Source organism: Meles meles, chromosome 19, assembly GCF_922984935.1.
Source record: "Meles meles chromosome 19, mMelMel3.1 paternal haplotype, whole genome shotgun sequence".
Taxonomy (NCBI): Eukaryota; Metazoa; Chordata; class Mammalia; order Carnivora; family Mustelidae; genus Meles; species Meles meles.
In genome coordinates, this window is record NC_060084.1 from 55,834,208 (window position 1) to 55,861,673 (window position 27,466).

At 50.7% G+C, this 27,466-nt stretch overlaps 1 protein-coding gene across 1 annotated transcript; it reads right to left on the reverse strand.

The window, feature by feature from the left end:
• Positions 1–232: 232 nt before the first annotated feature.
• NLRP12 (NLR family pyrin domain containing 12) lies at positions 233–26,294 on the reverse strand. Its single transcript, XM_045986812.1, has 10 exons — positions 25,937–26,294; positions 22,633–22,713; positions 18,207–19,908; positions 14,302–14,472; positions 12,225–12,395; positions 10,570–10,740; positions 7,410–7,580; positions 2,616–2,786; positions 749–919; positions 233–320 (listed from the first exon to the last, which is right to left on the reverse strand). The coding sequence occupies exons 1-10, from the start codon at positions 26,292–26,294 to the stop codon at positions 233–235; spliced, it is 3,255 nt and encodes a 1,084-aa protein (XP_045842768.1).
• Positions 26,295–27,466: the final 1,172 nt, after the last annotated feature.

Consider the following 27,466-nt stretch of genomic DNA (forward strand, 5'->3'; position numbering starts at 1 on the left):
TCTTGGGGCAAAATCACCCCCTTCTGAGAGTCCTCTCGCCATGTCCGAAGTTCTCCCCAGAACACCCACATTCCCAAAACTAACTCTCCAGGTCACACAAGTCCCCAAGGGATTTATCCTGTGTGGGAGTTTGCAGACAATAAAAAGACCTGACCAACATGTTGACAGGCAGATCCCAGGATCGCCATCCTCTGCCCCAACTCCCGAGAGACGAGCCAGCAGCTAGGACTGTTCAGCAACCGATGTCCAGGTGAGGTTTCGTTAGCCGAAGGGCTGCCAGCCTTCTGTGGGTCATTTTGTTCAGGTCCATTCCAAACAACCTTAGGACACAGAGTGGGACATTATTCCAGGCTACTACTGTGACATTGGAATCAATCATAACCTTTTGCCTTATTACCCTAAGTTTACTGTCTAGTACTTTGTTGGAAACCTCAAATCCCACTGGGGACCAGGCTGGGGTCAACACCATCATCCGTCCCTGACCTGTGCCGACCCTTTCAATCTGAAAGACACTGAAGAGCCTGAGAACGTGCAGAAACCCATCACAAAGCTGGCAAGTGGCCAAATCAGAATAGGAAAGGAAGGCCACCTTGACATTCCACGCTAATTTCACACATTAGTGCACGGAGGAAATGTAAATTTTCTAGCTTCTTTGTGCATCCCAACCATGGATCTCCATCACTGACCCTGACTCCCAGCTCCAAGTCCCATCTCCTCCCACCTTCCGAACCAGAAACCTGTGTCTCACCAGAGGACTTGAAGTTTGCAGCCAGGATGACTCAGCCCCTTGCAGAGAAGCCTGACCCCGCTGTTCCCCAGGGCGTTGTGGGTCAGATAAAGTTCCTTCAGGGTCTGGTTGACCCCGAGGGCGGAAGAAAGATCCTCACAAGCTTTGGCTGTGAGGCCACAGCTATCCAGCCTGTGGAAGACACGGAAGGGTGGAAGAAACCTAAGGAGCTATTTTGGAAAGGCTTTTGAGAGGGATTCAGGGCGATGTTTTTAGGGGACCAATTGAAGAGACAGAGTAGCAAATGCCCAACAGAGAGGCATTCAAGGATGTTTGTCAATTCACAGCTCCACGTCTCTAGGACACGCACCGATTTGCAGTCAAGTACCCACTTCCCTTCCTGGTAATTCTATCCCAATTTCTCCTTGAAACCCCAGTCTCAGTCCATGGGGGGTTCACACTCTCCTTAAGTTCAGAGTCCAGGCCTGAGTTGGTTGGTTGGTTTCCATGGCTCCAGTTACTATGTTTTGGTTGGACGGAGGACCCACCCAAAACCAGTGAATCAGAACCTTATTCAATTCCTGGAGTTTTTCTTTCAGAACTTAGACCTGGTAAGAAGTCCTCCATAGAGCTGCGGATATTTTGCCACCAGGTAGGATCAAGGCTAAACTTTTCCCATAGAGGAGCCAAGGCAGGAACAAGTACGGAAGATAATAGACACCAAGACTCCAGACACCTAGATCAAGCCATGCCTGAAGCCATTAGTTTTTAGTTACACGTATCAATGTCCTTTTTTTTTTTTTTAAAGGAGCCAGTATGAATTGGGCTGCCACCTGCCCAAACCGTATGCCTTCTGATACTCTGACTTCCAGTCTGCCTTCCATTGTCCTCCTCTCCTGCATTCTCCGCTGTTAGAATAAGAACAGGTCACATTTACTGAGGGCCAACTGTGTGCTGAGCGCCTTGCTAAAAGCTTTGTTTGCTTCGTCATTTCTCACAGCAACTATCTGAAAGAAGTACTACCACAGCTGGGATGCTAAGTGGAAATATTTAATCTTGATTTGGGTGAGGCTATGAGGCAGAAGATGCCAGCTTCCAAAAGGAGGTACAAGACAATGGCTGCAAACTTGCAGAGGAAGAGTAAAAACCAGCTTGGGGCTGAAGAGCCACCCACATCACGGGTGCAGAAGGGTCAGGAGAGGACGGTTAGGGTGTGTGTGTGTGTGAGACCTGCAGTGTGTGGGGGGGGCCGCTATATGAGGGGGTCAACCCTGATTCCATGTCAGGAAAATGGGCAGTCGGGGCACTTCCCAGGGGTCCCGTAAGAATGCTCACGTGATCCCCATGACAGAGTGGCGTTTGGATGCTGGCCAGATGGGGAGAGATAACCAACATCCAGCGACCCCAGCAGCACAAATAAGAGGAAAGTGCTGTCCCTGAGACCCCATCTCGATGGCCATTTACCCAGGGCCCCAGATAATGGAAAGACTCAGAATCGACCACAACAGAAACAGACAGTCCTTCCCTCAGGGTGGGGGCCAAGCGGGTTCCGGGGAGGAAGGAGGAGGAAGGGACAATTCACATTTGCGCAGATTTCGTACTGGAGCAGACTGAGTTTTTATTCTATAAAGGTCACTGAAGAGCCACACAGCTGCGCAAGTGAGTGTCAACGGAAAAGGGAATTTTACAGAAAATGTTCATGGGTAAGGAGCCAAGGGAAAGGGAGGCATTTTATGTTTGCCTCCCACAGAGAATGAACTCTTCCTCTGGGAGCTGTTTGTGGCTTTTTCTTCCACCTCTGGGGGCTCCTGGGAGTGTCTGCCGGAGCCGCGGAGGGATGGCCCTGGGACGAGGATGCACCCCACCTGTCCCGGCGCCCCAGGCTCACCACAGTTTCTCCAGCCTGCAGGTGGGATGTCGTAGCCCCTCGCACAGCGGCCACATGCCTGCATCCCCCAGGTCATTGAAGCTCAGGTCCAGCTCCCGAAGGTGGTGGTTGATCTGGAGCACCGTGCAGACACCCTCGCAGGCGGCCGAGCTGAGCCTGCAAATGCCCAGGCTGGAAGACAGGATGCCCAGAGCCCAGCTGACTCAGCCTGCAGACCTCCCCGGAGAGGGCTCCCCAGCTGGGTGCCCCCAGACAGAAGAAGGGAGAAGCAAGGGGCAGGCAGGTGGGAAGGCAGAAGGAAGAGAGAGACCAGAATGGAAGGAGGGAGCGGGAAGGGAGGAAGACAGGACTATTGGAGTAAGCTGGTTATCCAACCGCTGCCGGGGTACGAGCATCCCCCAGCTGCTGTAACGAGTACCATGCTAGCAGGGCCCAGGGCAGAAACACCATCTCACTGCGCTGGGAGCCTGCTTCCCTCTGTTGCCCTGACGACCTGCTCCAGCCTCCGCCCCGGGGAGTCCTCGGCGTTCCCTGCCCTGTAGAAAACATCACCGCTCTCTCTGCTCCCATGTTCACACTACATCCTCCTGCCTGTGCACTGTGTCCAAATGTCCCTTCTTCAGGAGGAGGCCTGAAGGCCACCCCACTCCAGCAGGCCCTCACCTGAACTAGTTTTTTGGTTTTTTTTTTTTAATAGAATTTTTTTTAAGATTTTTATTTATTTGATAGAGATCACAAGCAGACAGTGAGGCAGTCAGAGAGAGAGGAGGAAGCAGGCTCCCTGCTGAGCAGAGAGCCCGATGTGGGGCTCGATCCCAGGACCCCGAGATCATGGCCTGAGCCGAAGGCAGAGGCTTTAACCCACTGAGCCACCCAGGCACCCCTAGTTTTTTGTTTTTTTAAGATTTTATTTATTGGGGTGCCTGGGTGGCTCAGTCATTGGGCATCTGCCTTCAGCTCAGTTCATGATCCCAGGGTCCTTGGATCGAGCCCTGCACTGGGCTTCCTGCTTCTCCCTCTCCCACTCGCCCTGCTTGTGTTCCCTCTCTCCCTGTGTCTCTCTCGGTCAAATAGATAAATAAAATCATTTTTATTTTATTTATCTATTTGACAGAAAGAGACAGAGCTCAAGCAGGGGAGCAGCAGAGGAAGAGGGAGAAGCAGGCTGCCTACTTCTCCGACTGCACTCGCCAGAGACAGGGGCGGTTTGTGATTCCGGACAGCAAGTGATTCCTAAGCTGCACTTCCTCTGCTCCTTGCGGCAGCCGCTGGGAGGGAAATGCGACATGTCCTACCATTGTTAGGAGACACCTGTGCGCTCCGTGGCCCCAACAGTCAGACGCCATGCACTGCTCAAGGTCATAGACCTGGGGCCCCTCAGCCACCATCCTCTCCGTTAATGTAGCTGCCCTTGCCACTGGGAGACCATGTGGGGGCTTGAGAGGGTCAGAAGTGCCGTATTTCATGGCATAGTATTTTTTCCCTGGTATTCAGGTATTTCTGCCTGAGATACAGCTCCCAACTGTGAACTCCTGAACTGTCCTTTGAGGGTGACTCGCAGGGTCTGTGTAACATAGACATCTGGCCGGCCCGCTGTGTCTGGACAGGAGAAGGAGCCCAGCCTCAGTCTGTCAGTACGAGCCACGCTCGGTAACTGAACCAATGCACTCTGAAAAGAGTTGGGATTTTTTTGTGGGTTTTTTTTGTTTTTGTTTTTGTTTTTTGATGCATCCTAAAACTTAATGGCAGAATAAATGTCTACGAATAACTGAAAATCTGCTAAAACAAAAAGCAAAAGACAGACTCTTCCTCACAGTGGAGCATGTGACGAGTGACAGCAATTACAACAGCAGGAAATTAGATTCCAAGCCCAGACACAGGGAGAGCAGAGGATGGGGGAGGGGCACTTGGTTGGGTCAGGCGGAAGCACTCGGGATTCTTGATATCAGGGTCATGCACTGGAGCCCCATGCTGAATGTAGAGATTACTTAAATAAACCTAGAAACAAACAAACAAAACAACAACAACAAAAAACTCTGCAATATGGGAAAATAGTTTGCAGTAGGACTGGCAATACAAATCAGCAAAGAAAGCATGGGCCCTTTATTAAACGGCCACACAAAAATTAGAGGAAAAAAACTGAACTGTGCCTAACCACATATGTAGACACAAAGAAGAAATGGAATACACCTGTGATAGTGTACTAGCAAAGGACTTCTTTCTTTTTTAGTTTTTTTTTTACTTATTATTATTATTATTTTTAGTAATCTCTATGCCCAACGTGGGGGGCTTGAACTCACAACCCCAAGATCAAGAGTCACCTGCTCCACTGACTGAGCCAGCCAGGAGCGTGGCAAAGAATATGAATCAGGGGCGCCTATGAGGCTCCATGGGTTAAGCCTCTGCCTTTGGCTCAGGTCATGATCTCAGGGTCCTGGGATCGAGTCCCGTATCGGGCTCTCTGCTCAGCGGGGAGCCTGCTTCCCCTCCATCCTCTCTCTGCCTGCCTGTGATCTCTCTCTCTCTCTGTCAAATAAATAAATAAAATTGGGTGCCTGGGTGGCTCAGTGGGTTAAGCCACTGCCTTCGGCTCAGGTCATGATCCCAGTGTCCTGGGATTCCTGCATCGGGCTCTCTGCTCAGCAGGGAGCCTGCTCCTCCCCCTCCCCTCTCTGCCTGCCTCTGCCTACTTCTGATCTGTCTGTCAAATAAATAAATAAAATCTTTAAAAATAAATAAATAAATAAATAAAATCTTCTAAAAAATAGAATGCAAATCATAGGAATACATATGGATTTGACCTCAAAACATAAAGATTTGAGTTTGATGAAAGCAACCACAGACAACTTGACAGATTGGTGACCCGCTGAGCAGAACTTTCCAAGGGCTGCCATCAACAAAAGATTGATCCCTGACAGGGAACATGTAGGCATGAAGATCAGTGTAGGACACACACTAGAGACATAAATAAATTATACAAACATGCAATCCACAGAATGGGGGAACCAAAAAAGTGGCTAAGCACGGGAAGAGCTACTGAACACTGAAATTCCACTTAAGAACGGTTTACACCCACCAGGGTTTTACAGATAGAGAATTGAATAACCATCCAGATCCCCGCAAAGTAGCTTTCCTAAATTGTGGTGGAAGGTTAAACAGTCCGTCTTTCTAGAGAGCTATTAGAAGGGTTGAGATCTCAAGGATGCAAATTCAGGCTGAGTGTACGACTCCGCCCTGGGGGGGGATCTCCCTGGGGTTCAGAGAGGGACACTTTGAGAAGGAACCGCGGGGTAGGGTGGGGAGCACGGCTCCGTAGCCTCTGGGGCATGCAGAGGAAGAGGAAGGCTTGCCAGGCAGGGCAAAGGAATGCAGATCAGTGCATCAGGAGGTGCAGAGCTCAGTGGGGCTGGTAGGAGGAGAGGGAGCCAATGAGGAGATGACAGGGTGCCTGCAGAAGAGCTCTGGGGTGCCAGGAGACAGAATTCAAGCACAGGTGTGTGTGGGTCCACAGTGATACCGGATGCGGTGGAGAGAAGAATGTGAAGAAACAGGGCACGACGTCTCCAAACGCAGCCACAGCAAGAGAAGGCACACTGTTCACGATGTCTTGAAAGGAAAGCAGTACAAAACCAAAAAACCCGAGGCTTTTGTGGGACAGACAGACTCTCCTTTGGGACTACAGAGAAAAATGACTTTCTTTTTTTTTCTTTTTTCTTTTTTTTTTCCGTTACGATTTCGTGTATTTGTATGGGAGGGAGAGCAAGAGAGAGCATGAGTAGGGGAGGAGCAGGACTCGATCCCAGGACCCTGGGATCATGACCTGAGCCGAAGGCAGATGCTTAACCCACTGAGCCTCCCAGGAGCCCCCAAAAAATGATTTTCTGAAAATGAAGAGCCCTCTGCATTTTCTTTTTTTCTAAAGATTTATTTATTTGACAGACAGAGATCACAAGTAGGCAGAGTCAGGCTGAGAGAGAGGGGGAAGCAGAGTCCCTGCTGAGCAAGAGCCCGATGTGGGGCTCCATCCCAGGACCATGAGATCATGACCTGAGCCAAAGGCAGAGGCTTTAACCCACTGAGCCACCCAGGTGCCCCTGCATTTTCTTTTTATTCCTTGGGTGTATTTATGTGTTTACTTATTTAAAAACATGTTAACTAATCTGGAGTTAAAATAAAAACATAATAAACTTTTAAAAACTTAATAAATAAATAACAAATAAATTTAATAAATATAATAAAATAATAAATATCAGGGTCATGAGTTAGATATTATAATAATAAATTTAATAAATAAAATAAACTTTAAAAAGTAATAAGAATAAATAAAAATAAAATATGTGAATTTTCAAATACCCTTCCCTGAGCCAGGTCTTACACCAGCCATCAGGGCATAGAGCTGACACAGCTTCTTCACTTTTGGAAGCGCACACCCATGCACACAAATGGCAAGTTTTAATGATGGATGCTGAGAAGCATAAGATCAAATTAAATCCCACAACTAGGAATCTAGACCTTATTTAGGGGTCAGGGAAGACATGCAGGGGGAAGAAGTGTTTGTTTTTCCTCACAGATAAAACAGATGTCACCAGGGTGAAAGGGGATCAGCAAAGCAGAAGGGCATCCCAGGAAGAAAAAAAACTGCTTGTGCAAAGGCCCTGTGGCAGAAAAATCTTTGCAGCAGAGGTAGCTAGAGGCTAGGAGAAGAGGGGAGTGAGCATGACCCCAGTGAGCTCAGACATAAGACCAAGGATTGCGGACTTGAACTCGGATGACAGTGTGCAAAGCAAGACTCACCGAAGGGTCTGGAGCCTGCACTGGGGACACCTGAGACCCTCGCACAGCAGCAGCACCCCAGGGTCCCCCAGGTCATTCAGGCTTAGATCCAGCTCCATCAGGCTCTGGTTCACACTGAGGGTGGAGGCAAGGTCCTCACAGGCAGCTGCAGTGAGATGGCAAATCTTCAACCTGCCAGAAACCCAATTCAACACGGATCTGGGAGTGTTCTCCACACAGCGCCGATTTTATCCTCCCTACCCCCACTCGTAATGGTTTTCAAACAAACAACTCATTTTTTTCTTAAATAGGCAGAAGCTTTTTGAATAGAAGTTTCTCCACGGAAAATAAACACAGGGTCCAAAATCAGATGAAAAGATGCCCAGCACCACTCATCATTCGGAAAATGCAAATCAAGACCACCCCGAGATTCCATGTCACATCCATTAGGAGAGCTATTATAAAAAAAATAATAATAATAGGGCACCTGGGTGGCTCAGTGGGTTAAAGCCTCTGCCTTCAGCTCAGGTCATGATCTCAGGGTCCTGGGATCGAGCCCCGCATCGGGTTCTCTGCTCAGCAGGGAGCCTGCCTTCCCCCTCTCTCTCTGCCTGCCTCTCTGCCTACTTGTGATTTCTGTCTGTCAAATAAATAAAAATAAAAAATTTAAAAAATAAAAAAATAATAAAGTTTTTTAAGAATTAAAAAAAAAAAAAGAGCCCGAAAATCACAAGCGTTGGCAAGGACGTGAAGAAACTGGAAACTTTAAGCACTGTCGGTTAAGAGTGGATAATGATACGGTGGCTGTGGGAAACAATATGGCAGCTCCGTGAAAAATTAAAGAAACCATAGGATCCATCCATTCCACTTTTGGGTTACATGACCCGAAGAATTAGAAGTAAGGGCTCAAAGAGATATTTGTACTCCAGTGTTTACACCATTATTCAAAATAGCCAAAAGGTAGAAGCAACCCAAGTGTCCATCAGTGGAGAAATTGAATGGGTAGACTGTGGTGTATCCATGCAATGGGAGGTCACTCAGCTGTGAGGAGGAAGAAACCTCGAACACAGGAACACACAAACACACGCTACAATGTGGATGAACCTTGAAAAGATACTGAGTAACATACGCCAGTCACACACACACACACACACACACACACTTTGTGAGTTATGTATATGAGTTATATGAGTATATGAGTTACCTACAGTAGTCAAATTCGTAAAGACAGAAAGTAGAATGGAGGTTATCAGGTGCCGGGGGAGGGAGACAGGGAGTCCTCGTTGAACGGACACTCTTAGTTTTGCAAGAACTGTACGCCTGAAAATGGTGACATGGTGGGGCGCCTGGCCACTCAGCCGGTAGAACGTGTGACTCTTGATCTCTGGCTCGTGAGTTTGAGCCCCATGCTGGGTGCAGAGACTACTTTAAAGAAAAACTAAGATGGTCATTTTACGACATGTGTATTTTATTTTATTTATTCATTTGTGTGTGTGTGTGCAATGCACTTTCTTGGCTGAAATAATGAAGAAAACACAGAACAACCTTTCCGTGCCCATCGTGTGTGATTCCTCAACCTCTCTTGGATGTGACACCATAAATTTGTAGTCACGTGTCCGGGGTTCAGTTAGAACCGCCTTCACTGATAGAAATATAGAACAGGGAAACACTATTGTCCCTCAAAGATGTCCTCTGTTGACATTTAGCATAGTGTCTGCCTATATATAGAAAGGGAAGACAGGGACAGAGTCCTGATTTTACCACGTGAGTCCCTGGATTCAGCCGTGCTGGAAACCAGTATTTCCCTCCAGGCTTCTTGGTCACAGAGGCCAAAAAATTCACTTTTATCGTCAACCACATTGAGATGGGGTGTCTGTCGCTGGTGACCACAAGCGTTTTGGGGGAGGTTCTTTATTTTAAGGGGCTTTATGATGCTTGCCACTGATGCTACTATCCCCTTGATCTTTATTTATTTATGTTTTATTCTGGTAAAATATACATCACGTGGCATGCCTGGCTGGATCAGTCGGTAGAGCGTGCGATTCTTGATGGGGGTGTCATGAATTTGAGCCCCACATTGAGCATAAAGCTTACTTTTAAAAAGTATATACAGAGGCGCCTGGGTGGCTCAGTGGGTTAAAGCCTCTGCCTTTGGCTCAGGTCATGATCGCAGGGTCCTGGGATGGAGCCCCGTATCAGTCTCTCTGCCCAGCAGGGAGCCTGCTTTCTCCTCTCTCTCTGCCTGCCTCTCTGCCTACTTGTGATCTTGGTCTGTCAAATAAATAAATAAAAATCTCTAAAAATAAATAAATAAATAAAAAGTATATACATAAATAAAGATATAAAACTGTAACATTTACCTGTCTAAACTTTTCTTTTTATTTAGGAATCTCTGCACCCAACCTAATGTGGGGCTCGAACACACGTCCCCGAGATCAAAAATCACACCCTCTTCCAACTGAACCAGCCCCGTTTTAACCATTTTTAAGTGTACAGCTCAGTGGCGCTAAGCACACTGGCAGGGTTGTGCAACCATCACCACCATCCACGCCCAGAACTGTCCCAAACACAGACTCCGCATAACTCCCCACTCCCGCCTGCCCCCATCCCATGGCAACCATGGTCCTACTTTCTGTCTGGACTATTCTAGGGGCGTCGTAAATGGAACCATATTATCTTTGTCCTTCTGCGACTGATTGACATTTCACTCAACACCATGTCTTCCAGGTTCATCCATGTTGGGGCACGTGTTAGAATTTCATGCTTTTTTCTTTCTAAGATAGAATAATTTCCCAGCGTGGGGCTATGCCATATTTTGTTTACCCGTGCACTGTGGATGAACATTTGGCTGTTTCCACCTTTGGGCTCTTGCGAATAAGGCTGCTACAAACACAGGTGTACCAGTAAGGGATGCATTTTTATACCATCCCTCCATACGAGGAGACTTGTATCTTTTTAATCTTTTTTTTTAAAGATTTTATTTATTTATTTGAGAGCGTGTGCAGGGAGAGGGACAGAGGGAGAGGGAGAAACAGACGCCCTCCGCTGAGTGGGGAGCCTGAGCGGGACTCGATCCCAGGACCCTTGGATCATGACCTGAGCCAAAGGCAGATGCTTAACGACCAAGCCACCCAGGCGCCCCAGGAGACTTCCATTTAAGTCGGCCCCATGAAGAACTCACCACAGGATCCGCAGTCGACACAGGGGGTGCTTCAAGCCTTGACATAAGAACCGCAGACCCGAATCTTCCAGCGCGTTTCCCGTCAGGTCCAACTCCACAAGATGTTGGTTGATGCTGAGCACGGACGCGATCTCCTGGCAAGCCCCAGCCTCCAGCTGACACTTCCTCAATCTCGGGAGGAAAGAGACGGTGAAGAGGGTGCCATCTTGCTGTCCTCTATCCTGCCCGCTCATCCCCTGGGCCCTCGAATCACTTGACACGAACCCACACACGTCACTACAGCTCACGGATGAACAAGACTTCATCATTTCCAGCAGGGAGCGTCTGGTTCCATGAGGCAGGGGGGTAAGCGAGAACCCTCCAGGGAAGACAATGCCAATGAGGCCGGAGTGCACCATAGCTCAGGGTGAGGTCCCTAGAGCCCAAGATGTGGGTGTGTCCGTCTCTGTGGCTCACTAGCCCTGCACCCTCAAGCAAGCTGTCAGCAAGGCTGTGTCCGTGTTTCTGGGAGCTGCCGCTGTGCCTGAGGCTCACTGCCTCTGCAGGAAGGACAATAATCGTACCTGCTTCATAAGGTTGTTGCAAGGACTGCGTGCTTGACTAAAGGGACAGGGCACATAGCAGGTGCATACTTGACTAAAGGGACAGAGCACACAGCAGGTGATCAGACAGTGAGCTACTGTTGATTAAACCACCCCGGGGGAGGGGACGTCTAACTCAGGTTTGGCACACTATGCACAGTTAGGAAAGGCTCTCTGGGTCATCTGAGATGGTGCCCGAAGGCTGAGTAGGCATTCAGGGTCAAGAACAGGATGAGACATGTGGCAAGGGATGGTAGAAAGCACACGTGCTGGTTTCTGCCCCACCACCCTCTGTTCCCTACACAGAGCTCCTGAAATCCCCGCATTTCCTATGCAACAAGAATGCCAGGAGAGTCTCCGGTTCTAATGGGTGGGCTCCCATGTGGGGCCAGGCCAGAGAGAGGGCGCCAGGATGAGAGGCAGGGAATGCACAGCCCTGCCCCCCACCCTCCTCCAGAGGGGGGAGGGGCCGGGAATGGAGCTAATGATCTTCGGGCCACAAGGGGAAAGCTCCATAAACCCATAATACCCCCCCACCCCCCACCACCCCTGCCCAGAGCACACAGCTCGGAGGTTCCAGGCTGGAGAACATGTCCACACTGGGAGGGTGATGTGCCCCAGCTCCGTGGGGCAGGAGCTCCGGCTCTGGGACCCTCCCAGACCTCACCCCATGGAGTCCTCCTCTGGCTGATCACCTGCTTCCTTCGCCATATCCTTTATAAACCATAAACCTAAGTGTTTCCCTGGGTTCTCTGAGCCGCGCTAGGAGAGTAATCAAATCCGAGGCCGTTCAGAAGCCAGGTGACCACAGGGACTTGTAACTGATCTGAAGCTTGCGGGGGACAGCAGAGAGCAGTCTTGGGGGGACCCAGCCATCACCTCCTGGCAGATGCTGGCAGAATGGACTTGAACTGTAAAGGAACTGTAGGGTGCCCCACTGGGGTCAGAGTTACTTGCTGTGGGAAACCCCACACATGACCAGAAGTGTAGGGAGTGAAGCCAGTCCCCCACCCTGGGGATGCTGGGGGGCTTGTCTAGGGCAGTGGCCTTGCAGTGAGAGGGGCAGAGACTCACTGGATCCCCTGCAGCCTGCACCTGGGATGCCGGAGCCCCTCGCAGAGCAGCCTCACACCGGGCAGCCCCAGTCCGTTGCAGCTGAGGTCCATCCTCGTGAGAGTGCGGCTGGCCATCAGGGTGGCCGCGAGGTCCTGGCAGGCAGAGCTGGCCACGCAGCACCTCTTCAGGCTGGAGGGGAGGAGGGGAGAAGGGCCAGGTCACCACGGTGGTGATTCTGCCCCTCGTCCTTCGTCTCTCCCCTTCCTTTGATCTACACCTATTCCCCCCCTTTTTTTCTTTTAAAGATTTTATTTATGTATTTGACAGAGAGAGACACAGTGAGAGAGGGAACACAAGCAGGGGGAGTGGGAGAAGGAGAAGCAGGCTTCCCGCTGAGCAGGGAGCCCGACTTGGGGCTCCATCCCAGGACCCTAGAATTATGACCTGAGCTGAAGGCAGACACAACCGACTGAGCCACCCAGGTGCCCCCTACTTCCCCTTTTTCTAAAGTAAAAGAAAGAAGATCAGGGGACACCAGGGGCCAGGGGAGAGAGGGAATTGGAGAGCACCTGCTAAGGGCTAGGGTGTTTGCTTGCCCTGTGGAGGAAATCGCCTGGAGTTCATGCTGACTGGCACAGAGCATACACTGAAGAAAAAACACCACTGAGGGGCGCCTGGGTGGATCAGTAGGTTAAGAGGCTGCCTTCCGTTCAGGTCATGATGCAAGCATCCTGGGATGAGTCCCGCATTGAGCTCCTTGCTCAGCAGGAAGCCTGCTTCTCTCTTTCTGTCTCTGCCTGTCACTCTGTCTGCTTGTGCTCGCGCGCTCTCTCTCTCTCTCTGACAAATGAATAAATAAAATCTTTAAAATATAAAAAAAGAAAAGATAAAGCACCACTGAGCTTCCCAGCATGTCAATGATACATCAATAAAAGAATAAATTAAAAAATAAATAAATAAAAGCAACAAGAATAACATAAGACGTCCCAAGGCACCCACCCGCCTGTGGAAGCTTGCTCATCACACGTTTGTCCCTGAGCCGCAGGAAAGCAAGTCTGATGGCATTGAGTCGAATGAGTTGGTGGCATATATAATGGAAGCTCTTGGCGTGGTTCCTTGCACGTGGCACAGGTTTTATTTTATTATTTATTAGAACGCACAGTATTATTTATTATTATGTCTTTGGGATTGGACCCATGTCCTGCTCACAAAAGGGTAGCTTGCTTTTCTGGGCCCCGATCTCTGTGTCTGCGCTTCAGGACGCTCCCCACAGGAGCAGGGCTGCACTCTGGGTCAGGATCCACACACTCCTGGTTCCCTCAACCGGCTGTCATCTAACTTCTGGAAGCCGAGCCTTAATAGTGCCACGTTTGGTAACAGCATGGTAGAGTATGCATAACGTAAAGTTTACCACCTTCACTTGTTTTGTTGTTGTTTTTGTTTTTTTAAAGTAATCGCTGCCCCCAGTGTGGGGCTGGGACGCAGGAACCCGAGGTCAGGAGTCCCCCGCTCCTCCCGCTGGGTCAGCCACGCGGCCCTGGCACCAGACTGCTTTAATTACTCCGGCTTTGTGCACTCCGCTTTGAAATCAGGCAGCGTGACTGGAGGTAAGAAGCTTGGAAAGGAGGAGATACAATACGAGAAGCGAAGCGGGAGGTAATGATGCTGGGCTTTCTGCCGACTGCTTCCGGTAGGCATGGGCTGAGTCGTGCACCCCCCCTTCAAACACTGAGATCCTAACCCCTGTATCTCGGAGTGTGCCTGTTTTTGGAAATAGGGTCTTTAAAGACGTAATTTAAATGAGGTCACTACTGTGACTGGTATCCTTACAAAAAGAGGAAAGGTCACAGATAACGCAGGTGTGAAGGCACAGTGAGGAGATGGATCAGGGGCCGAGCAGCCCCGCCCACACCAGGATCTGGAGCCGAGCAGCCCCGCCCACACCTGGGTGCAAACCTGAGGAAATAAATTTCTGTTGTTTAAGTCCCCAGTGTGCGGTGCTTCGTGAGGGCAGTGAGAGCGAGCACTACCACGGGTCTTTCTGACGCAGCCCCCCTGCCCCGCGAAGACCGGGTGCAGGCCCGCCTCGACTCACCTCAGGTTCTGAAGTTTGCAACCCGGGTGTCTGAGCCCCTGACACAGGAGCCTGACGCCCCGGTTGCCCAGCGCGTTGCGGGACAAAACCAGCTCAGTCAGGTTGGGCTTGGTGCTCAGAGCGGCGGCGAGCTGTTTGCTGTAGGCCTCGGGCAGCAGGTTCTGCTCGACTCTGCAAGGAGGGACACAGGACAAAGCCACGTTGTGCCTGACGCTGCGCAACGACTGCGTGCGGACTGTGTCACCTCAGGCTTGAGGAGGCATCTGTCATCTTTCTTACTCTTCCAAAGTGGGCTCCATGCCCCACTCAGGGCTTGAACCCCCAACCCTGAGATCGAGAGTGCCACACTTTACCGACAGAGCCCACCAGCCCCCCACTCATGCGTGTACTTTAAATATCCCACTATAATCATTATCATTACTTTCCAAGAGCATTAGCAGTCAACTCAGGGAAGAAAACGTTCGGGCTTTGCTTCTTGTGGATTTAACACCAGAGAGACCTTCTCTCCCCTCTCCCCTCCCCCGCCAGCCGCAGCTCAGAAACAGGAACCCCGCTTCATCAGACATTCCCGGGGTGGAGAGTGCAGCCCCGAAATCTGTTTCCGACAGCCTCCCGCTGATCTGCTCACGTTCCAGATACACAGGGGAACCTGGTGGCTTTCTGCAGTCCCTCCCTTTCTTCCCAGCTAAGGAATGTACAACGCTCTCCCTGAAGATCCAGAGCCGGGAAGTACGAGCCTGCGGCCTGGGAGCTGAATTTCTCCAACAATTTCTCAATCAGGAAGCCTGACACAAAACAGAGGTTTCTACACTTTCTTGAAAAACCAAGCCCGGCTGCACTGCACAAGGCCCTCGTGAGCAGGAGGGAGCCATCAGGTCCCGGAGCTGGGTGCGTGATGACCTTGTTCCACGAAACCTGAATGCGCCAGGTGGCCGCCTGCCGGTATCTGATCCCGATCTCCCGAGCATGGCCTCTCGAAACAGCACGGTGGGCTGTCTTCTGGTTCTGGAGGTCAGAAATCGGAACGGGGTCTCCCGGGGCGGGCGTCAAGGCAGACTGTCCTCTTCCAAAGGCCTCGCATCCCTTGGAAGGTGTCTCTCCTGGCTCCCCACTTCAAGATCCTGAATTTAATCACACCTGCCAAGTCCCTTTTAACCTGGGAGGTGAAATACTCACCGATTCCAGGATTAGGGCGCAGGTGTCTTTGGGGGTGGGGGAATTATTCGGCTTCCCGCCTCCCCCCCCCCCCAACTCTGGCTTCGGCAAGCATTTGCATTTGTGGTTCAGAAAGTGAGTATATTGGTTTCTGCCCCTGGTTCCTGGGACAGACCCCCTAAAACCTTAGTGATTTTCTAACTAGTAAGAGCACTGGGCCCTTTTCTTGTTCCAGAATGTGGTCTCTGACCCCATCCCTGACCCAGGGCTCCTAAGTCCTTTGGACTCTCTGGGGGGCAGGAGAAGCTTTTGCTCTCCTGAGGAGACTCAGGGTGAGCCTCAGGGTGGACTGGTGGCCAGAAAGACTGAGCTATAATTAGAACTGGTGGCCAGAAAGACTGAGCTATAATTAGAAGCTCTGCACTTTCTGGGGAATTTGGGGAGATACTGCAATTTGGAATCTCTAAAGTCTTATGACAGTCCCTTCCTCTGAATCAGCCTGGGATAGAGAATGGGCTGACTCACCGCAGAGGGCATGACATATGGCCCGTGAGGCCTCTTGATTTGCTTCCAGTTATATGGTCTGTCTTAGAACCTACGTTTAGGGTCTTCTTCTTTTTTTTTTTTTTTAAGATTTTTTTTTTTAAATTTATTTGACAGACAGAGATCACAAGTAGGCAGAGAGGCAGGCAGAGAGAGAGGAAGGGAAGCAGGCTCCCTGCTGAGCAGAGAGCCCCATGCGGGGCTTGATCCCAGGACCCTGAGATCATGACCTGAGCGGAAGGCAGAGGCTTTAACCCACTGAGCCACCCAGGCGCCCCAGGGTCTTTCTTCTTTTAAGTAAACCTCTGCGCCCAGTGTGGGGCTCAAACGCATGACCCGGAGATCAAGAGTCACATGTTCCACTGACTGAGCCGGGCACATCCCTCATTTCAGAGATCTTTCATTTTATTTATTTTTAAAGATTTTATTTATTTATTTATTTTTAAAGATTGTATTTATTTATTTGACAGGAGACAGCGAGAGAGGGAACAAAAGCAGGAGGACAGAGAGAAGCAGGCTTCCCGCTGAGCAGGGAGCCCCATTCGGGGCTTGATCCCAGGACCCTGGGATCATGACCTGAGCTGAAATCCAGAGTCAGATGCTTAACTCACTGAGCCAGCTGGGTGCCCCTAAATTTCAGAGATCCTTTAGTGTAGCTCTCTCTGTAATGACAAGATAAAGCTGATTTGAAATTCAGCCTGACGTGCACTCAGATGGCTTTTCAGTTCTTCACAAGTTGATTGTTTTTCATTGGAATGTATGAGAGCTTCCTGCTCTGGTGTAGGCTCCCGGGCACATGTGAAAATTCAATAAACTGTGTCTGCTTTTCCCCTGTGAATCTGTCATATGTCAGTTTGATTCTTAGGCCCAGCCAGGGACCCAAAGATGGAAGAAGAGAATTTCGCTCCCCTACAGCTCCAAGACAGACCTGATCAAACACGTCGGTCCATTAGCTTCCCCCACACTTCTGCCTTCCCACAGTTAACCTCCGGAGAAACTCAGTGTCCTTTTCCTCTGTCTTGCCACTTCTCTAAAAATGTATTGCACTTTTTTTTTTTTTTAAGATTTTATTTATTTATTTGAGACAGAGAGAGTGCAAGAGCCCATGAGCAGGGAGGAGAGGCAGAGGGAGAAGGAGAAGCAGGCTCCCCACTGAGCAGGGAGCCTGAGCTGGGCTCAGGGATCATGACCTGAGCTGAAGACAGACACTTAACCCACTGAGCCACCCAGGTGCCCCTAAAAATGTCCTGATCTTGTGTTAGGATGCTATAAAATTCCAGGTTCTAACAGCCTTTTGAGTTACTCATCTCTGGGGACTCCCAAGTGTTAAGTGAGAACAACCAATAAACTTCCTTTTTTTATGCCAAATGTGGAGCTTGAACTCATGACCCTGGGATCAAAAGTTACATGCTCTACTGACTACACCAGCCAGGCACCCCAGAACTAATAAACTTCTAATAACATCTTTGTTCTTCTCTGTTACTCTGTCTTTTGTCTGTTTAATTTACAGGCCTCCATGCGGGACCTAAGAGGGTAGAAGGGAAATGGATGACTTTCCTCCTCTATTTTAGTGACATTCAACTCTTCACGTCTATGATTATTCCTTGCCAAAAAGCCAAAAGAATCCTCCAAGCTTCCTTCCTCCATCCCCCCATCAAGCCCCCCAGCCCTCCAAATCACTGTCTCTTACACCACCCTGTTGTATTTTCTTTATAATGCTTCTCTCTATCTGAAACTACCCAAATGACCAATTTTTTTTGCTTGTTTGCCTGTTCATTTGTTTATTGTTCATTGTCTCTCTCCCTTCCCATTAGGATGTCTGGGCTTCCAGGGGCACTGCTGGCCTACTCCACTGTCTGCGCTTTGCAGAAAAGCACCCTTGATAATATTTGTCGAGTGGATATGCTCTCCCTGACCGGGGCCCCCAATGAGTCCAAATGGGTACTGTTTAGAGCAAGACACTAACCTGGACACTGCTGACACCTGGGGCCAGACCGTCCTCTGTGGTGGGGGGGGACCATTCTGGGGACTCTGGCCTGCACCCCCCAAATGCCACAGCAACCCCTATCTCCTCTAGCTGTGATGACCCAACATCTCTGCAGATTTTTCCAAGTATCTCCTGGAGTGGCGGCCACGTCAACCCCAGGTGAGGACATGGATGTGGTTGAGAGCAAGAACTTGGAGAGTGAGCCCCACCGAGTACTTACGGCTGTGCGGGTGGCATCTGGGGCCCCGACGCCCATCTCCCCCCATTGTCCTCATCTGTGCTGTAGGCGGCCCCATGCAAATGCAGCCCCAGGGCATTCCTGCAGCTCTTAACGCAAAAGGAGGTGATCAGGTGCTCCATCCTGGTGGCCATGTTGCTGACCACCACCACTTGGAAGGGGCTCAGTGCCTGCTGGATGAAATCCTCCTCCTGGATCTCGTAGAGGCAGCTGAAGAGCTCCAGGGAGCCCTGCTGCAAAGTGGAGCCCTCGCTCTGAGCTTTCCTTTGGATCCACCGCAGCAGCTCTGCCCTGATGTGAGGCGAGACCGTCCAGCAAAGGCTCTTCTCCACGTAGCTTCTTGTCTCCTCGTTCAGGAGTCCAAACAGGAAGCGAACGGTGAGGGCCAAGAAGCTGCGTTCTGAAAACCCGTACTCCGCCAGCAGCCTGGCCACAGTCTGCTCAGGGCCGGCCCCCACCTCCCCGGGATCCAGGAGGTAGTACATGGCAGCAAAGAATTCCTGGAAACTCAGGTGGATGAAGCTGTAGAACTTTTCACAGTTGATATCCTTCTGGAAGATGTTCATGTTGAGGAAGGAAGACACGTCAGCCCCATCGAGGCCGTGCTTCCGGAGGTCCCGCTCCTCAAACAGGATTTTCTGATTCCAGAGGCCATCGGCGGCCAAGGAGCACAGTCCTCTCTGGTTGGGTGGGGGCTGGAGGGTGGGGCTCCCGGGCTTGGGCTGCATCAGACTCAGGAGGTAGAGCATGTACACCGCGGTTGTGGTCCTGGACGTGTGTCTTAGAAGCCCCCCATCCTCCAGCTGCTGCTTGAGGCAGGTGCAAACGACCCAGCACACCATGGGGACAAAGCACAGAGTGAAGAGGGGCTCATTGTCCCTCACAAAATGGAAGACTTGGGCAGCCTGCTCTGTGTTGTGGAAGTACTTGTAGAAGTACTCCTTCCTCTCTGCCTCCGAGAAGCCCAGGATCTCCACGCGCCTGGGGTGCTCCAGCCAGCGGTGCAGTTTCTCCAAAGCCGTGGGCCTGGTGGTGATGAGCACCGACAGCTCCGGCAGCAGCTTCTTCCGAATCAGGCTGCAAAGGAGAAGCTCCGTGGGCCGTTTCTCCTCCCAGCAGAGGCACCAGGGGCCCCGAGGGTCATGGAAAGAGGGTTTTAGCTCATCAAAGCCGTCAATGATGAACAAGAGGCGCTCAGGGACTCGGACGAGCTCCCGGAGGGGCGCGCTGGGCTCAGGCCAGCAGCTGGAGATGAGGTCTCGGGCGCTTTGCTCGGCGGTGCTCTGGTTCATCTCCCTGCAGTTGATGTAGAAGACGTAATCAAATCTGTCCTGGAAGAGCCTCCCGTCGGCCCAGTCCAGCATCACCTTGTGGGCGAGCATGGACTTGCCCATCCCCGCGGCTCCCTGCAGGACCACGGTGCGCGGTGGCTCCGGGCGCTCCTCGTCGGGCTCGAAGAGGGTCTCCAACTGGATGAAGCTGGCCTGGTGTCCCACGGTTCTCGCCTGTCCCCAGCCTGTGTCCAAAAGCTTCTGCTGGGCCCACATGGGATTTGAGTGTTCCTTCACCAGGAGGAGGCGGGTGTACCTGTGGCTGAGGTTGACGCATTCCCCTAGGCGCGCATTGCGGTCTTCCATCAGCCGGAACTTCCTGCGCACGTAGTCCCTGTAGGTTTCCCGGGGATCTAACGAGGAGGAAGGAGGGGTCCGTGAGAGACTCATCAGCAACCGTTGACCCACTCATGACTTAAAGCAAACCACCGTCTACTGCCTACTTGTTCTAAAGTATCCACGGGAGGGTTTTCTGGATGGAGGATGGGAACCGTGGTACTTCTCTAAAAAGATCTCCCCTCTTCTTGGGAAGCGGAGACACTAACATGGAACTGTCCTTAGTAACAGTATTCATTCTATCCTTGCTACTCACATAGTGGTCCATGCCCAGGAGCTGACAGAAGGCCACAAGGGCACCTAAGCCAATCTCAGCCACTGGTTCCCTGGGGTCCTCCCAGTGAAGAGACACTGAAATCCCCCGTGGGCTCACAAGGAGAGGGCGGGAAATGGGAACATGAGCCCCAGTCCCCACCTACTGCATCAGAAACTGCATTCCTAACAAGACCGCTGCATAATTTACAGGCACGTTTAAGTCTGAGAAGGCTGTGCTGCCAAGTTTTCTGTGCCCGCTTTTTAAAAAGCCAGATACGTTATCTGCACCAGCGAACTTATCCCTCCCCTAAGTCCCATGCTTGAAGTCTCTTTGGGAAATCGACTTGGTATAGAAGTGAATGCCTAATCTAGAACAGCAGTGCTCAGCAGGATGACAGTGTCCTCCCTAGGGGATTTCTGGCAAGGTCTGGAGATATTTTGGGCCACAGCAACTGGGGGATGGGTGGGTGGAGTCAGGCTACGATCGTCTAGTGGGTGGAGGCCAGGGACGCTGTTCAAAATCCTGCAGTGCCCAGGATGCCCCACAACAAAGAATTATCCAGCCCAAACTGCCAGGGTGCCGCAGAGGGGGACCCTGATCCAGACTAAAATGCATCCTGTCTTACTTGGATGTCTCCAGAGGCTCATACTATCTGCCCAGAGGAAGGTAAATGAGAGATCGCAATGTGATCCCAGGACTCTCTCAAAAGGAATGCATGTTCTCTTTTATTTTCAATTGTAGTAAAACAAACATCATCTAAAATTTAGCATTGTAACCCTTTTTTAAGTGTTTGATGGAGTCAGTGACATTACACTGCATTCACGAAGTTGTGCAATCATCACACCTATCCATTTCCGGGACCTTTCGGTCAAGCTCAGCAGAAACTCTGTGCCTATGAAACACTAACTCCTCACTCCTCCCTCTACCCCAGCCCCTGGCGGCCACCGTTTCACTTTCCATCTCGTGAACGTGACTACTTTAGGCTCCTCATGTGAGTGAAATTACACAGGATCTGCCTTTTAGTGTTGGCTCATTTGACTTGGCCTAATGCTGTAGCAAGTATCAGAATTTCATTCCTTTTTAAGTCTATTATTCCACTGTATAAAACGGAATACATTGTATACATGTGGAATACATATATATATATACACCATATTTCCTTTATCCATTCATCTGTTGATAAAGTTATTTTATTAGCTCCCTTAATGTGTATTAATAAATATTGGGGCGCCTGGGTGGCTCAGTGGGTTAAAGCCTCTGCCTCCGGCTCGGGTTGTGCTCTCGGGATCCTGGGATCAAGCGCCGCGTTGGGCTCTCTGCTTGGCAGGGAGCCTGCTTCCCCCTCTTTCTCTGCTTGCCTCTGCCTACTTGGGATCTCTGTCTGTCAGATAAATAAATAAAATATTTTTAAAAAATGAACACTTCTAGGCTCATAAATACACCCATTGTCCTTCCCTTTTGTCAACCATGATTCTATTTCAATCGAATAAAGATAACTGTGACAGTAACGTTTGGATTTTGTAAGTCTTTGTCTTTTCCTGAGAAAGTGTTCTTATTTTGAGACACAGAGAACATTAGGAAAATAGAAAAGCTTAAAATAAGGATGAGAACAAAGAGGGAGTTACGATATACTGACCCTGTGCTATGCCCAGTGCTTCAGGCGCCTTGAAAGGTGTCCAGAATCATTGGCGTTATTATTGACGGTGGTGCTGCCTGTCCTGCAGCCCATACTCACTTCCTCCTCGCCAACAGTCCTGACTCTATTAAGGTAATGGGTGCTGATCCCTTGATTCCAGGAATGCTGTCCCTTCACAAGCCCCAGAGGATGAATGTTGGCTCAACCAGTCGTGAGCAATCTCATTCCCTGTTGACAGTGGCTGGTCTGGGAAGGGGCCCCAGTCTCGACCAATAAGGTATAAGGGGATGATCACTGGGAAGGGGGAAGCTTATTGAACAGATGTTTTCCTGAAGGAAATGATACTCTCTTGAGGAAGAGAGCCTTCTGTTTCTCTTTTCTCCCTGGCTTGGAATTCACCTGCATGGTTTGGTTGCCATCTTGTAACTGCGAAATGGTAAGTGTCAGGACAAATGAACCAGCAAGAAGTTGGGGCTTTTTTTTTTTTTTTTAAGATTTTATTTATTTATTTATTTGACAGACAGAGATCACAAGCAGTCAGAGAGAGAGAGCAGGCTCCCCACGGAGCAGAGAGCCCGATGCGGGGCTCGATCCCAGGACCCTGGGATCATGACCTGAGCTGAAGGCAGAGGCTTTAACCCGCTGAGCCACCCAGGCGCCCCAAGAAGTTGGGGCTTTGATGGTGTTGTTGATCTACTACATCAACTCCGCAATCACCCCACCCAAGATTTCTTGTTATATGCAAACATTAAATACACATCCTTTTATTTTTTGGCCTGATGGACTCTGGTGGACAGTTTGATGTGTGTGGCCTTGTGAATTCTACGAGATACATGGCTGACAGCTCACCTCTTGTTGAAGCTCCAGGAAAGACTTCCAGAGAACATGCTGACTGGCTTCCCAGTGAGGATGGGCCACCAGGTGCAGTATCTGGAAGAGACATTTTAGGAGGTCAGCTAGCATCTACCGTGCACACCTGAAACCAACGTAACTTGTATGTCAATTGAAAAAATAGTAGTTACTATTACACCAAGCTGTGCGTATAACTCTGCCCACCCCCACCGCGAATGTTTGGCAGCCTCCTCACATATGCATCGCTGTTGAAAGCACTCATGCTTCATAACCTGCTCCCCTTTCTGGGGGCCCATCATGGTGATTGGCACCTCCATCCATCCAAGAATTCCTCCCAGGCAGGAAGGTGTGAATCAGCTTGGATTCCCTCCCTTTCCTTCCGTCCTCGGCCATGTCTCATCCAGCCACCCGCCCATCCACGCACCCATCCAACCAATACACATGCATTGGCCACCAGCGTTATCCAGGCAAATGTTGCTAGCACTGGATACACAGTAATAAACAAGGGCTTTGCTCTGGGAACCTTACATTCTAGTGATGTGGGGAGCTAAGCACATAAAAAAGAAATACTTCAGAGGTGCCTGGGTGACTCTGTCAGTTAAGCGTCTGACTTTGGCTCAGGTCATGATCCAGACCCATGTCCCCTGCTCTGGGCTCAACGGGCTCAGTGGGGAGACTGCTTTTCCCTCTCCCTCTCCCCCTCCCCCTGCTCATGCCGTGTCTCCCTCTCACATACATGAATAAAATCTTTAAAATAAAATAAATTAAATTAAATAAACACTTCATGAGAACTCCAGATAATGATGAAAGTTTACTTAAAATTGAAGAAGAGAGGGGCGCCTGGGTGGCTCAGTGGGTTAAAGCCTCTGCCTTCGGCTCAGGCCATGATCCCAGGGTCCTGGGATCGAGCCCCGCATCAGGCTTTCTGCTCAGCGGGGAGCCTGCTTCCTCCTCTCTCTCTGCCTGCCTCTCTGCCTACTTGAAGTCTCTGTCTGTCAAATAAATAAATAAAAATCTTTTTAAAAAAAATTGATGAAGAGTACACAACAGGGTGATTAAAAGTAGTGTTTGAGTTTGGGTGGCCAGAAAGGCTTTTCTGGGGATGTATTGTAAAATCAGAGATTCCAAGAGCTTCCTGGGCATCTCTGAGCTCCACAGGACCCTGAAATGTGAGCCCAAGTGTGAGTTCCGGTGCTCCGACCAGGTATGGCCCCATCTAGTGGGACAGGCTCCCCAGCCACCTAGTTTCCCCCGGAAAGGTAGACCAGCTGCCCCCCACCTCATCCCCATCTCCTAGACCTTACTGTACCTCACCTGGTTCCAGTTCCCTGCTGGCCAGTGAAATCAAACAAGTCAATTTCATCCTTTTTTCAGGAATCGCAAAGCCCCCATGCTCCTGTGTCTACAAAGCCTGCCCCCTGCAGCCCCTGCAGATTCACGGTGTTCCAAGAGCAACCCTGTGAGACCTGCACGGTGCCTGGGGCGCCTGGGTGGCTCAGTGGTTTAAGCCGCTGCCTTCGGCTCAAGTCATGATCTCAGGGTCCTGGGATCGGGTTGCCTCCCCTGGGCTGCGTGCATGCTACTGCTGTCCGTCTCATCTCTCCTGTGTTTGGTGTCATGTGTGCAGCCATCTAAAACCATTTAGGGTGGGATATCCCCCCTTCATCAGTGGGGTGAATGGGGGGTAAGCAGAACAGAGTATAAGACACTTAATCCAAGATCTGAATGGCAAGGAGCCAGATACGTGAGTAAAGGTGTTCTTTTTTAATTTTTTAAAAGATTTTTATTTATTTATTTGACGGAGAGAGATCACAAGTAGGCAGAACAGCAGGCAGAGAGAGGGGGTGAAGCAGGCTCCCTGCTGACACCAGGACCCTGAGATCATGACCTGAACAGAAGGCAGAGGCTTAACCCACTGAGCGACCCAGGTGCCCCAAGCAAAGGTGTTCTAAGCAAAAAAACAAACAGAAACCAAAAACCAACCAAAAACCACAGCAAGTATAAAGGTCCTATGGACACAAGAGAGGAATAAAGCTGGAGGGGAATGAGTTTCAGGGTAAGTGCCAGAGCTTGTGGGGGCAAGTTTGAGGAGTTCGGAGTACATTCCATCCACAACAGGCAGGAAGGGGGCACTCAATATCTGTACACTATTTGAATCTCCTATAAGAAGTATGTAGAACTTCTAGAAGTCCAACAATTATATGAGATCATAAATGAATTCATTTATCCTTTTTTCTTTATTGCTGAGAGTGCTTTGACTTTCATAGGTGTTCTTGAGGCAAGATGGAACATCATCTCACACTCCCGCATTTCAAGGCCTCTGCAGTGTTCCCCGGGGATGGAGACAAGGAGGGAATGAGCCACGTGAGACCAGATCTGAGGGGGCCTCTTGTCATCAGGCCTCACCCACTGGAGTCTGCGCTACATTTTAGTGAATTACAAGTCAGTGGGCATCCCACTGGGGACTCCAGACCTGCCCTTCCGGGAGTATTTACACGACCCAGAGTAGCAAATGCTACAAACCAGGGTCTCTGTTTTCTCATGTGCGCCCCCTCCAACAGCAGCTGGCAGGCGCGGAACATCGCCTGAAACACTCTGTGTGGTTTATCCCAGGAACTCTCACCTGGGGCACACCGTGTTTTCCTCAGCCTCAGTTTCCTCACCTCTGTAACAGGGGGGATCATAATCATCTCTCTCACACAGCACTTAAAGCACCGAGCACAGGGGCGCCTGGGGGCTCAGTGGGTTAAGCCTCTGCCTTCTGCTCAGGTCATGGTCTCAGGGTCCTGGGATGGAGCCCCTAATTGGGCTCCATGCTCCGCAGGGAGCCTGCATCCTCCTCTCTCTCTGCCTGCCTCTCTGCCTACTTGTGATCTCTCTCTGTCAAATAAATAAATAACATCTTTAAAAAAAAAAGCACCCAGAGGGTCCTGGTGCACCGTGGACGCCGTGTTAGAGGAGAGAGTGTGTGCGAGCAGTCCCGAGAGTATCTCATAGGGCGGGAGATACAGGAAGAGAAATCGGGGCGCTGCAGAAGCCAGACCAGAGAAATCGGGGCGCTGCAGAGGTCAGACAGGTTGAGCACAAGGGGCAGGCCCAGAGTTAGGAAAGAACTCGCACACCCCGCAGTGCCTCCATGGTTCTGATGGCGAAGCGGATGTTCCGGGCAGAGCGAGGGCGTCGGGGCAGAACGCAGTGCAAGCAAGGCCAAGGGCAGACGCGGCACCCGGGTCTCGTGCGGGTCTGTCTCGAGACTGTCGCCAGGGGAAGGGCCCCTGGCGGCGGGCTGCGACCTCCTTACCCCTCACCAGGTCCTCTCTCAGTCCTCTTTCCCACAGGTCCCGTCGGCTGATGCGCTGAAAGAGGCCCAGCGCCAGCGGCCAGGCGGCATCCGGCCCGCAGTGCGCCACCAGCAGCTGCGCGGTGTCCAGGGGCCCCGCGGTCTCCAGCCGCCCCCAGGGGATCCGGACTGCCTCCGCCTCCGCGCCCAGATACAGCTTGAATTTCTTCAGCTCCGCAGCCTCCAGCTCTTCCAGGTAGGCCGAGAGGCGACAGAGGCCGTGGCTGACTGGGGCTCCGGGCATGGGGGCCGCCGTGAACCGCGGAGGGCAGAAACGGGAGGCCTGGGCGTGTGGGCGCAGGCGGAGCGATGCCAGCATGTCCTCCGTCTGCCTCCGCAGAGCCAGGGGGGAAAGTCTGGGTTGAAATAGAGCTTCCTACCCTCACAGGTGACGCCCGCCCTGGGCCACAGCGCCCCAGGTCGTGGGTGTTCCCTTCCAAGAAGAGGAAGTTGGGCAGATTAGGAAATCCCAGGAGCCATTCCACCATGAGAAAGACTTTCACTTCTGCTCCCTCTTACCGGCTCCCTTGGCCAAGAGCCACACTCCTAACGTAATCCTTCCTGCTCTTGGTGTTCCCGTGCCCGTGCTCCTTTGGATTATAATGAGACTAGCTACTGCCCCTCTTCGTGGGATCCTGTCTGGTGGTGTCGGACGTGGGCGGAGAACCTGCCATGGCAGGTGGCCCTACACCAGAGGAGCAGGGAAATGTGGGCAAATGCGAGCCAACCTCCCTTCTAGGGAGAAGCGTGAAGCTCTTTACCTGCAGGAACCGGCTGTTTCTCTTATCTTGGCCCCAAGACTGCCCTATACCTACCACTGTGTGGTACACAGGATACTGGTTCCCAGAAGATGTCTGTGTCCCAACCCCAGAACCTCTGAAACGCTACCTTCCATAGCAAAAGAGTCTTTGCAGATGTGATTAAATGTAAGGCTCTTGAGATGGGGACGTTGCTGTGGATTGTCCGGGTGGGCCTGGTGTCATCACAAGGAGGCCCAGAGTTGGAGGCAAGAGAGATGGAAGCAGAGGAAAGAGTGATATGATGTATGTCTGGCTGGAAAAGGCAAGGCAATGGATTCTCACCTGGAGCTTCTGAAGGAGCAGCCTGCTGACACCCTAATTTTAGCCCCTTTCCGAACTTCTGACCTCAAAACTAAAATAGTCAGTGTGTATAGTGGGGCTTTGTTATAGCAACATAAGAAACTGATACAGACTCTTTTGTCTGCATTGGGTTGGACCAGGAATGAAAAGAATATAGATGTAACCAGGGCTAACAGGCTCACAGTGAACTTGTAGGGAATCAATGTTGCTGTAAGTCAGGAAGACGGAGGGCTCATTCTTTACTGCAGCATAACTAGCCAAAACTGACCAACATAGGGATTTGATGATTTGGGGAGGGCAGTCAAAGCAGCATTGGTTGCTTCAGTTAGGATGCCTTGGGCTGAAACTGGGAATCCTTATTTATTTATTTTATTTCCTTTTAAGATTTAAA

What these genes read in the sequence shown, in the direction of transcription:
- NLRP12 (XM_045986812.1), bottom strand. Translation starts at nt 26,294, where the DNA reads ATGCTGGCATCGCTCCGCCTGCGCCCACACGCCCAGGCCTCCCGTTTC. An exon ending in TCCTGGAGCTTCAACAAGAG is followed by an intron (nt 19,909 to 22,632) that starts GTGAGCTGTCAG and finishes CCTCCTCGTTAG; the next exon opens with ATCCCCGGGAAACCTACAGG. An exon ending in TGCAAACTTCAAGTCCTCTG is followed by an intron (nt 321 to 748) that starts GTGAGACACAGG and finishes CTGTGTCCTAAG; the next exon opens with GTTGTTTGGAATGGACCTGA.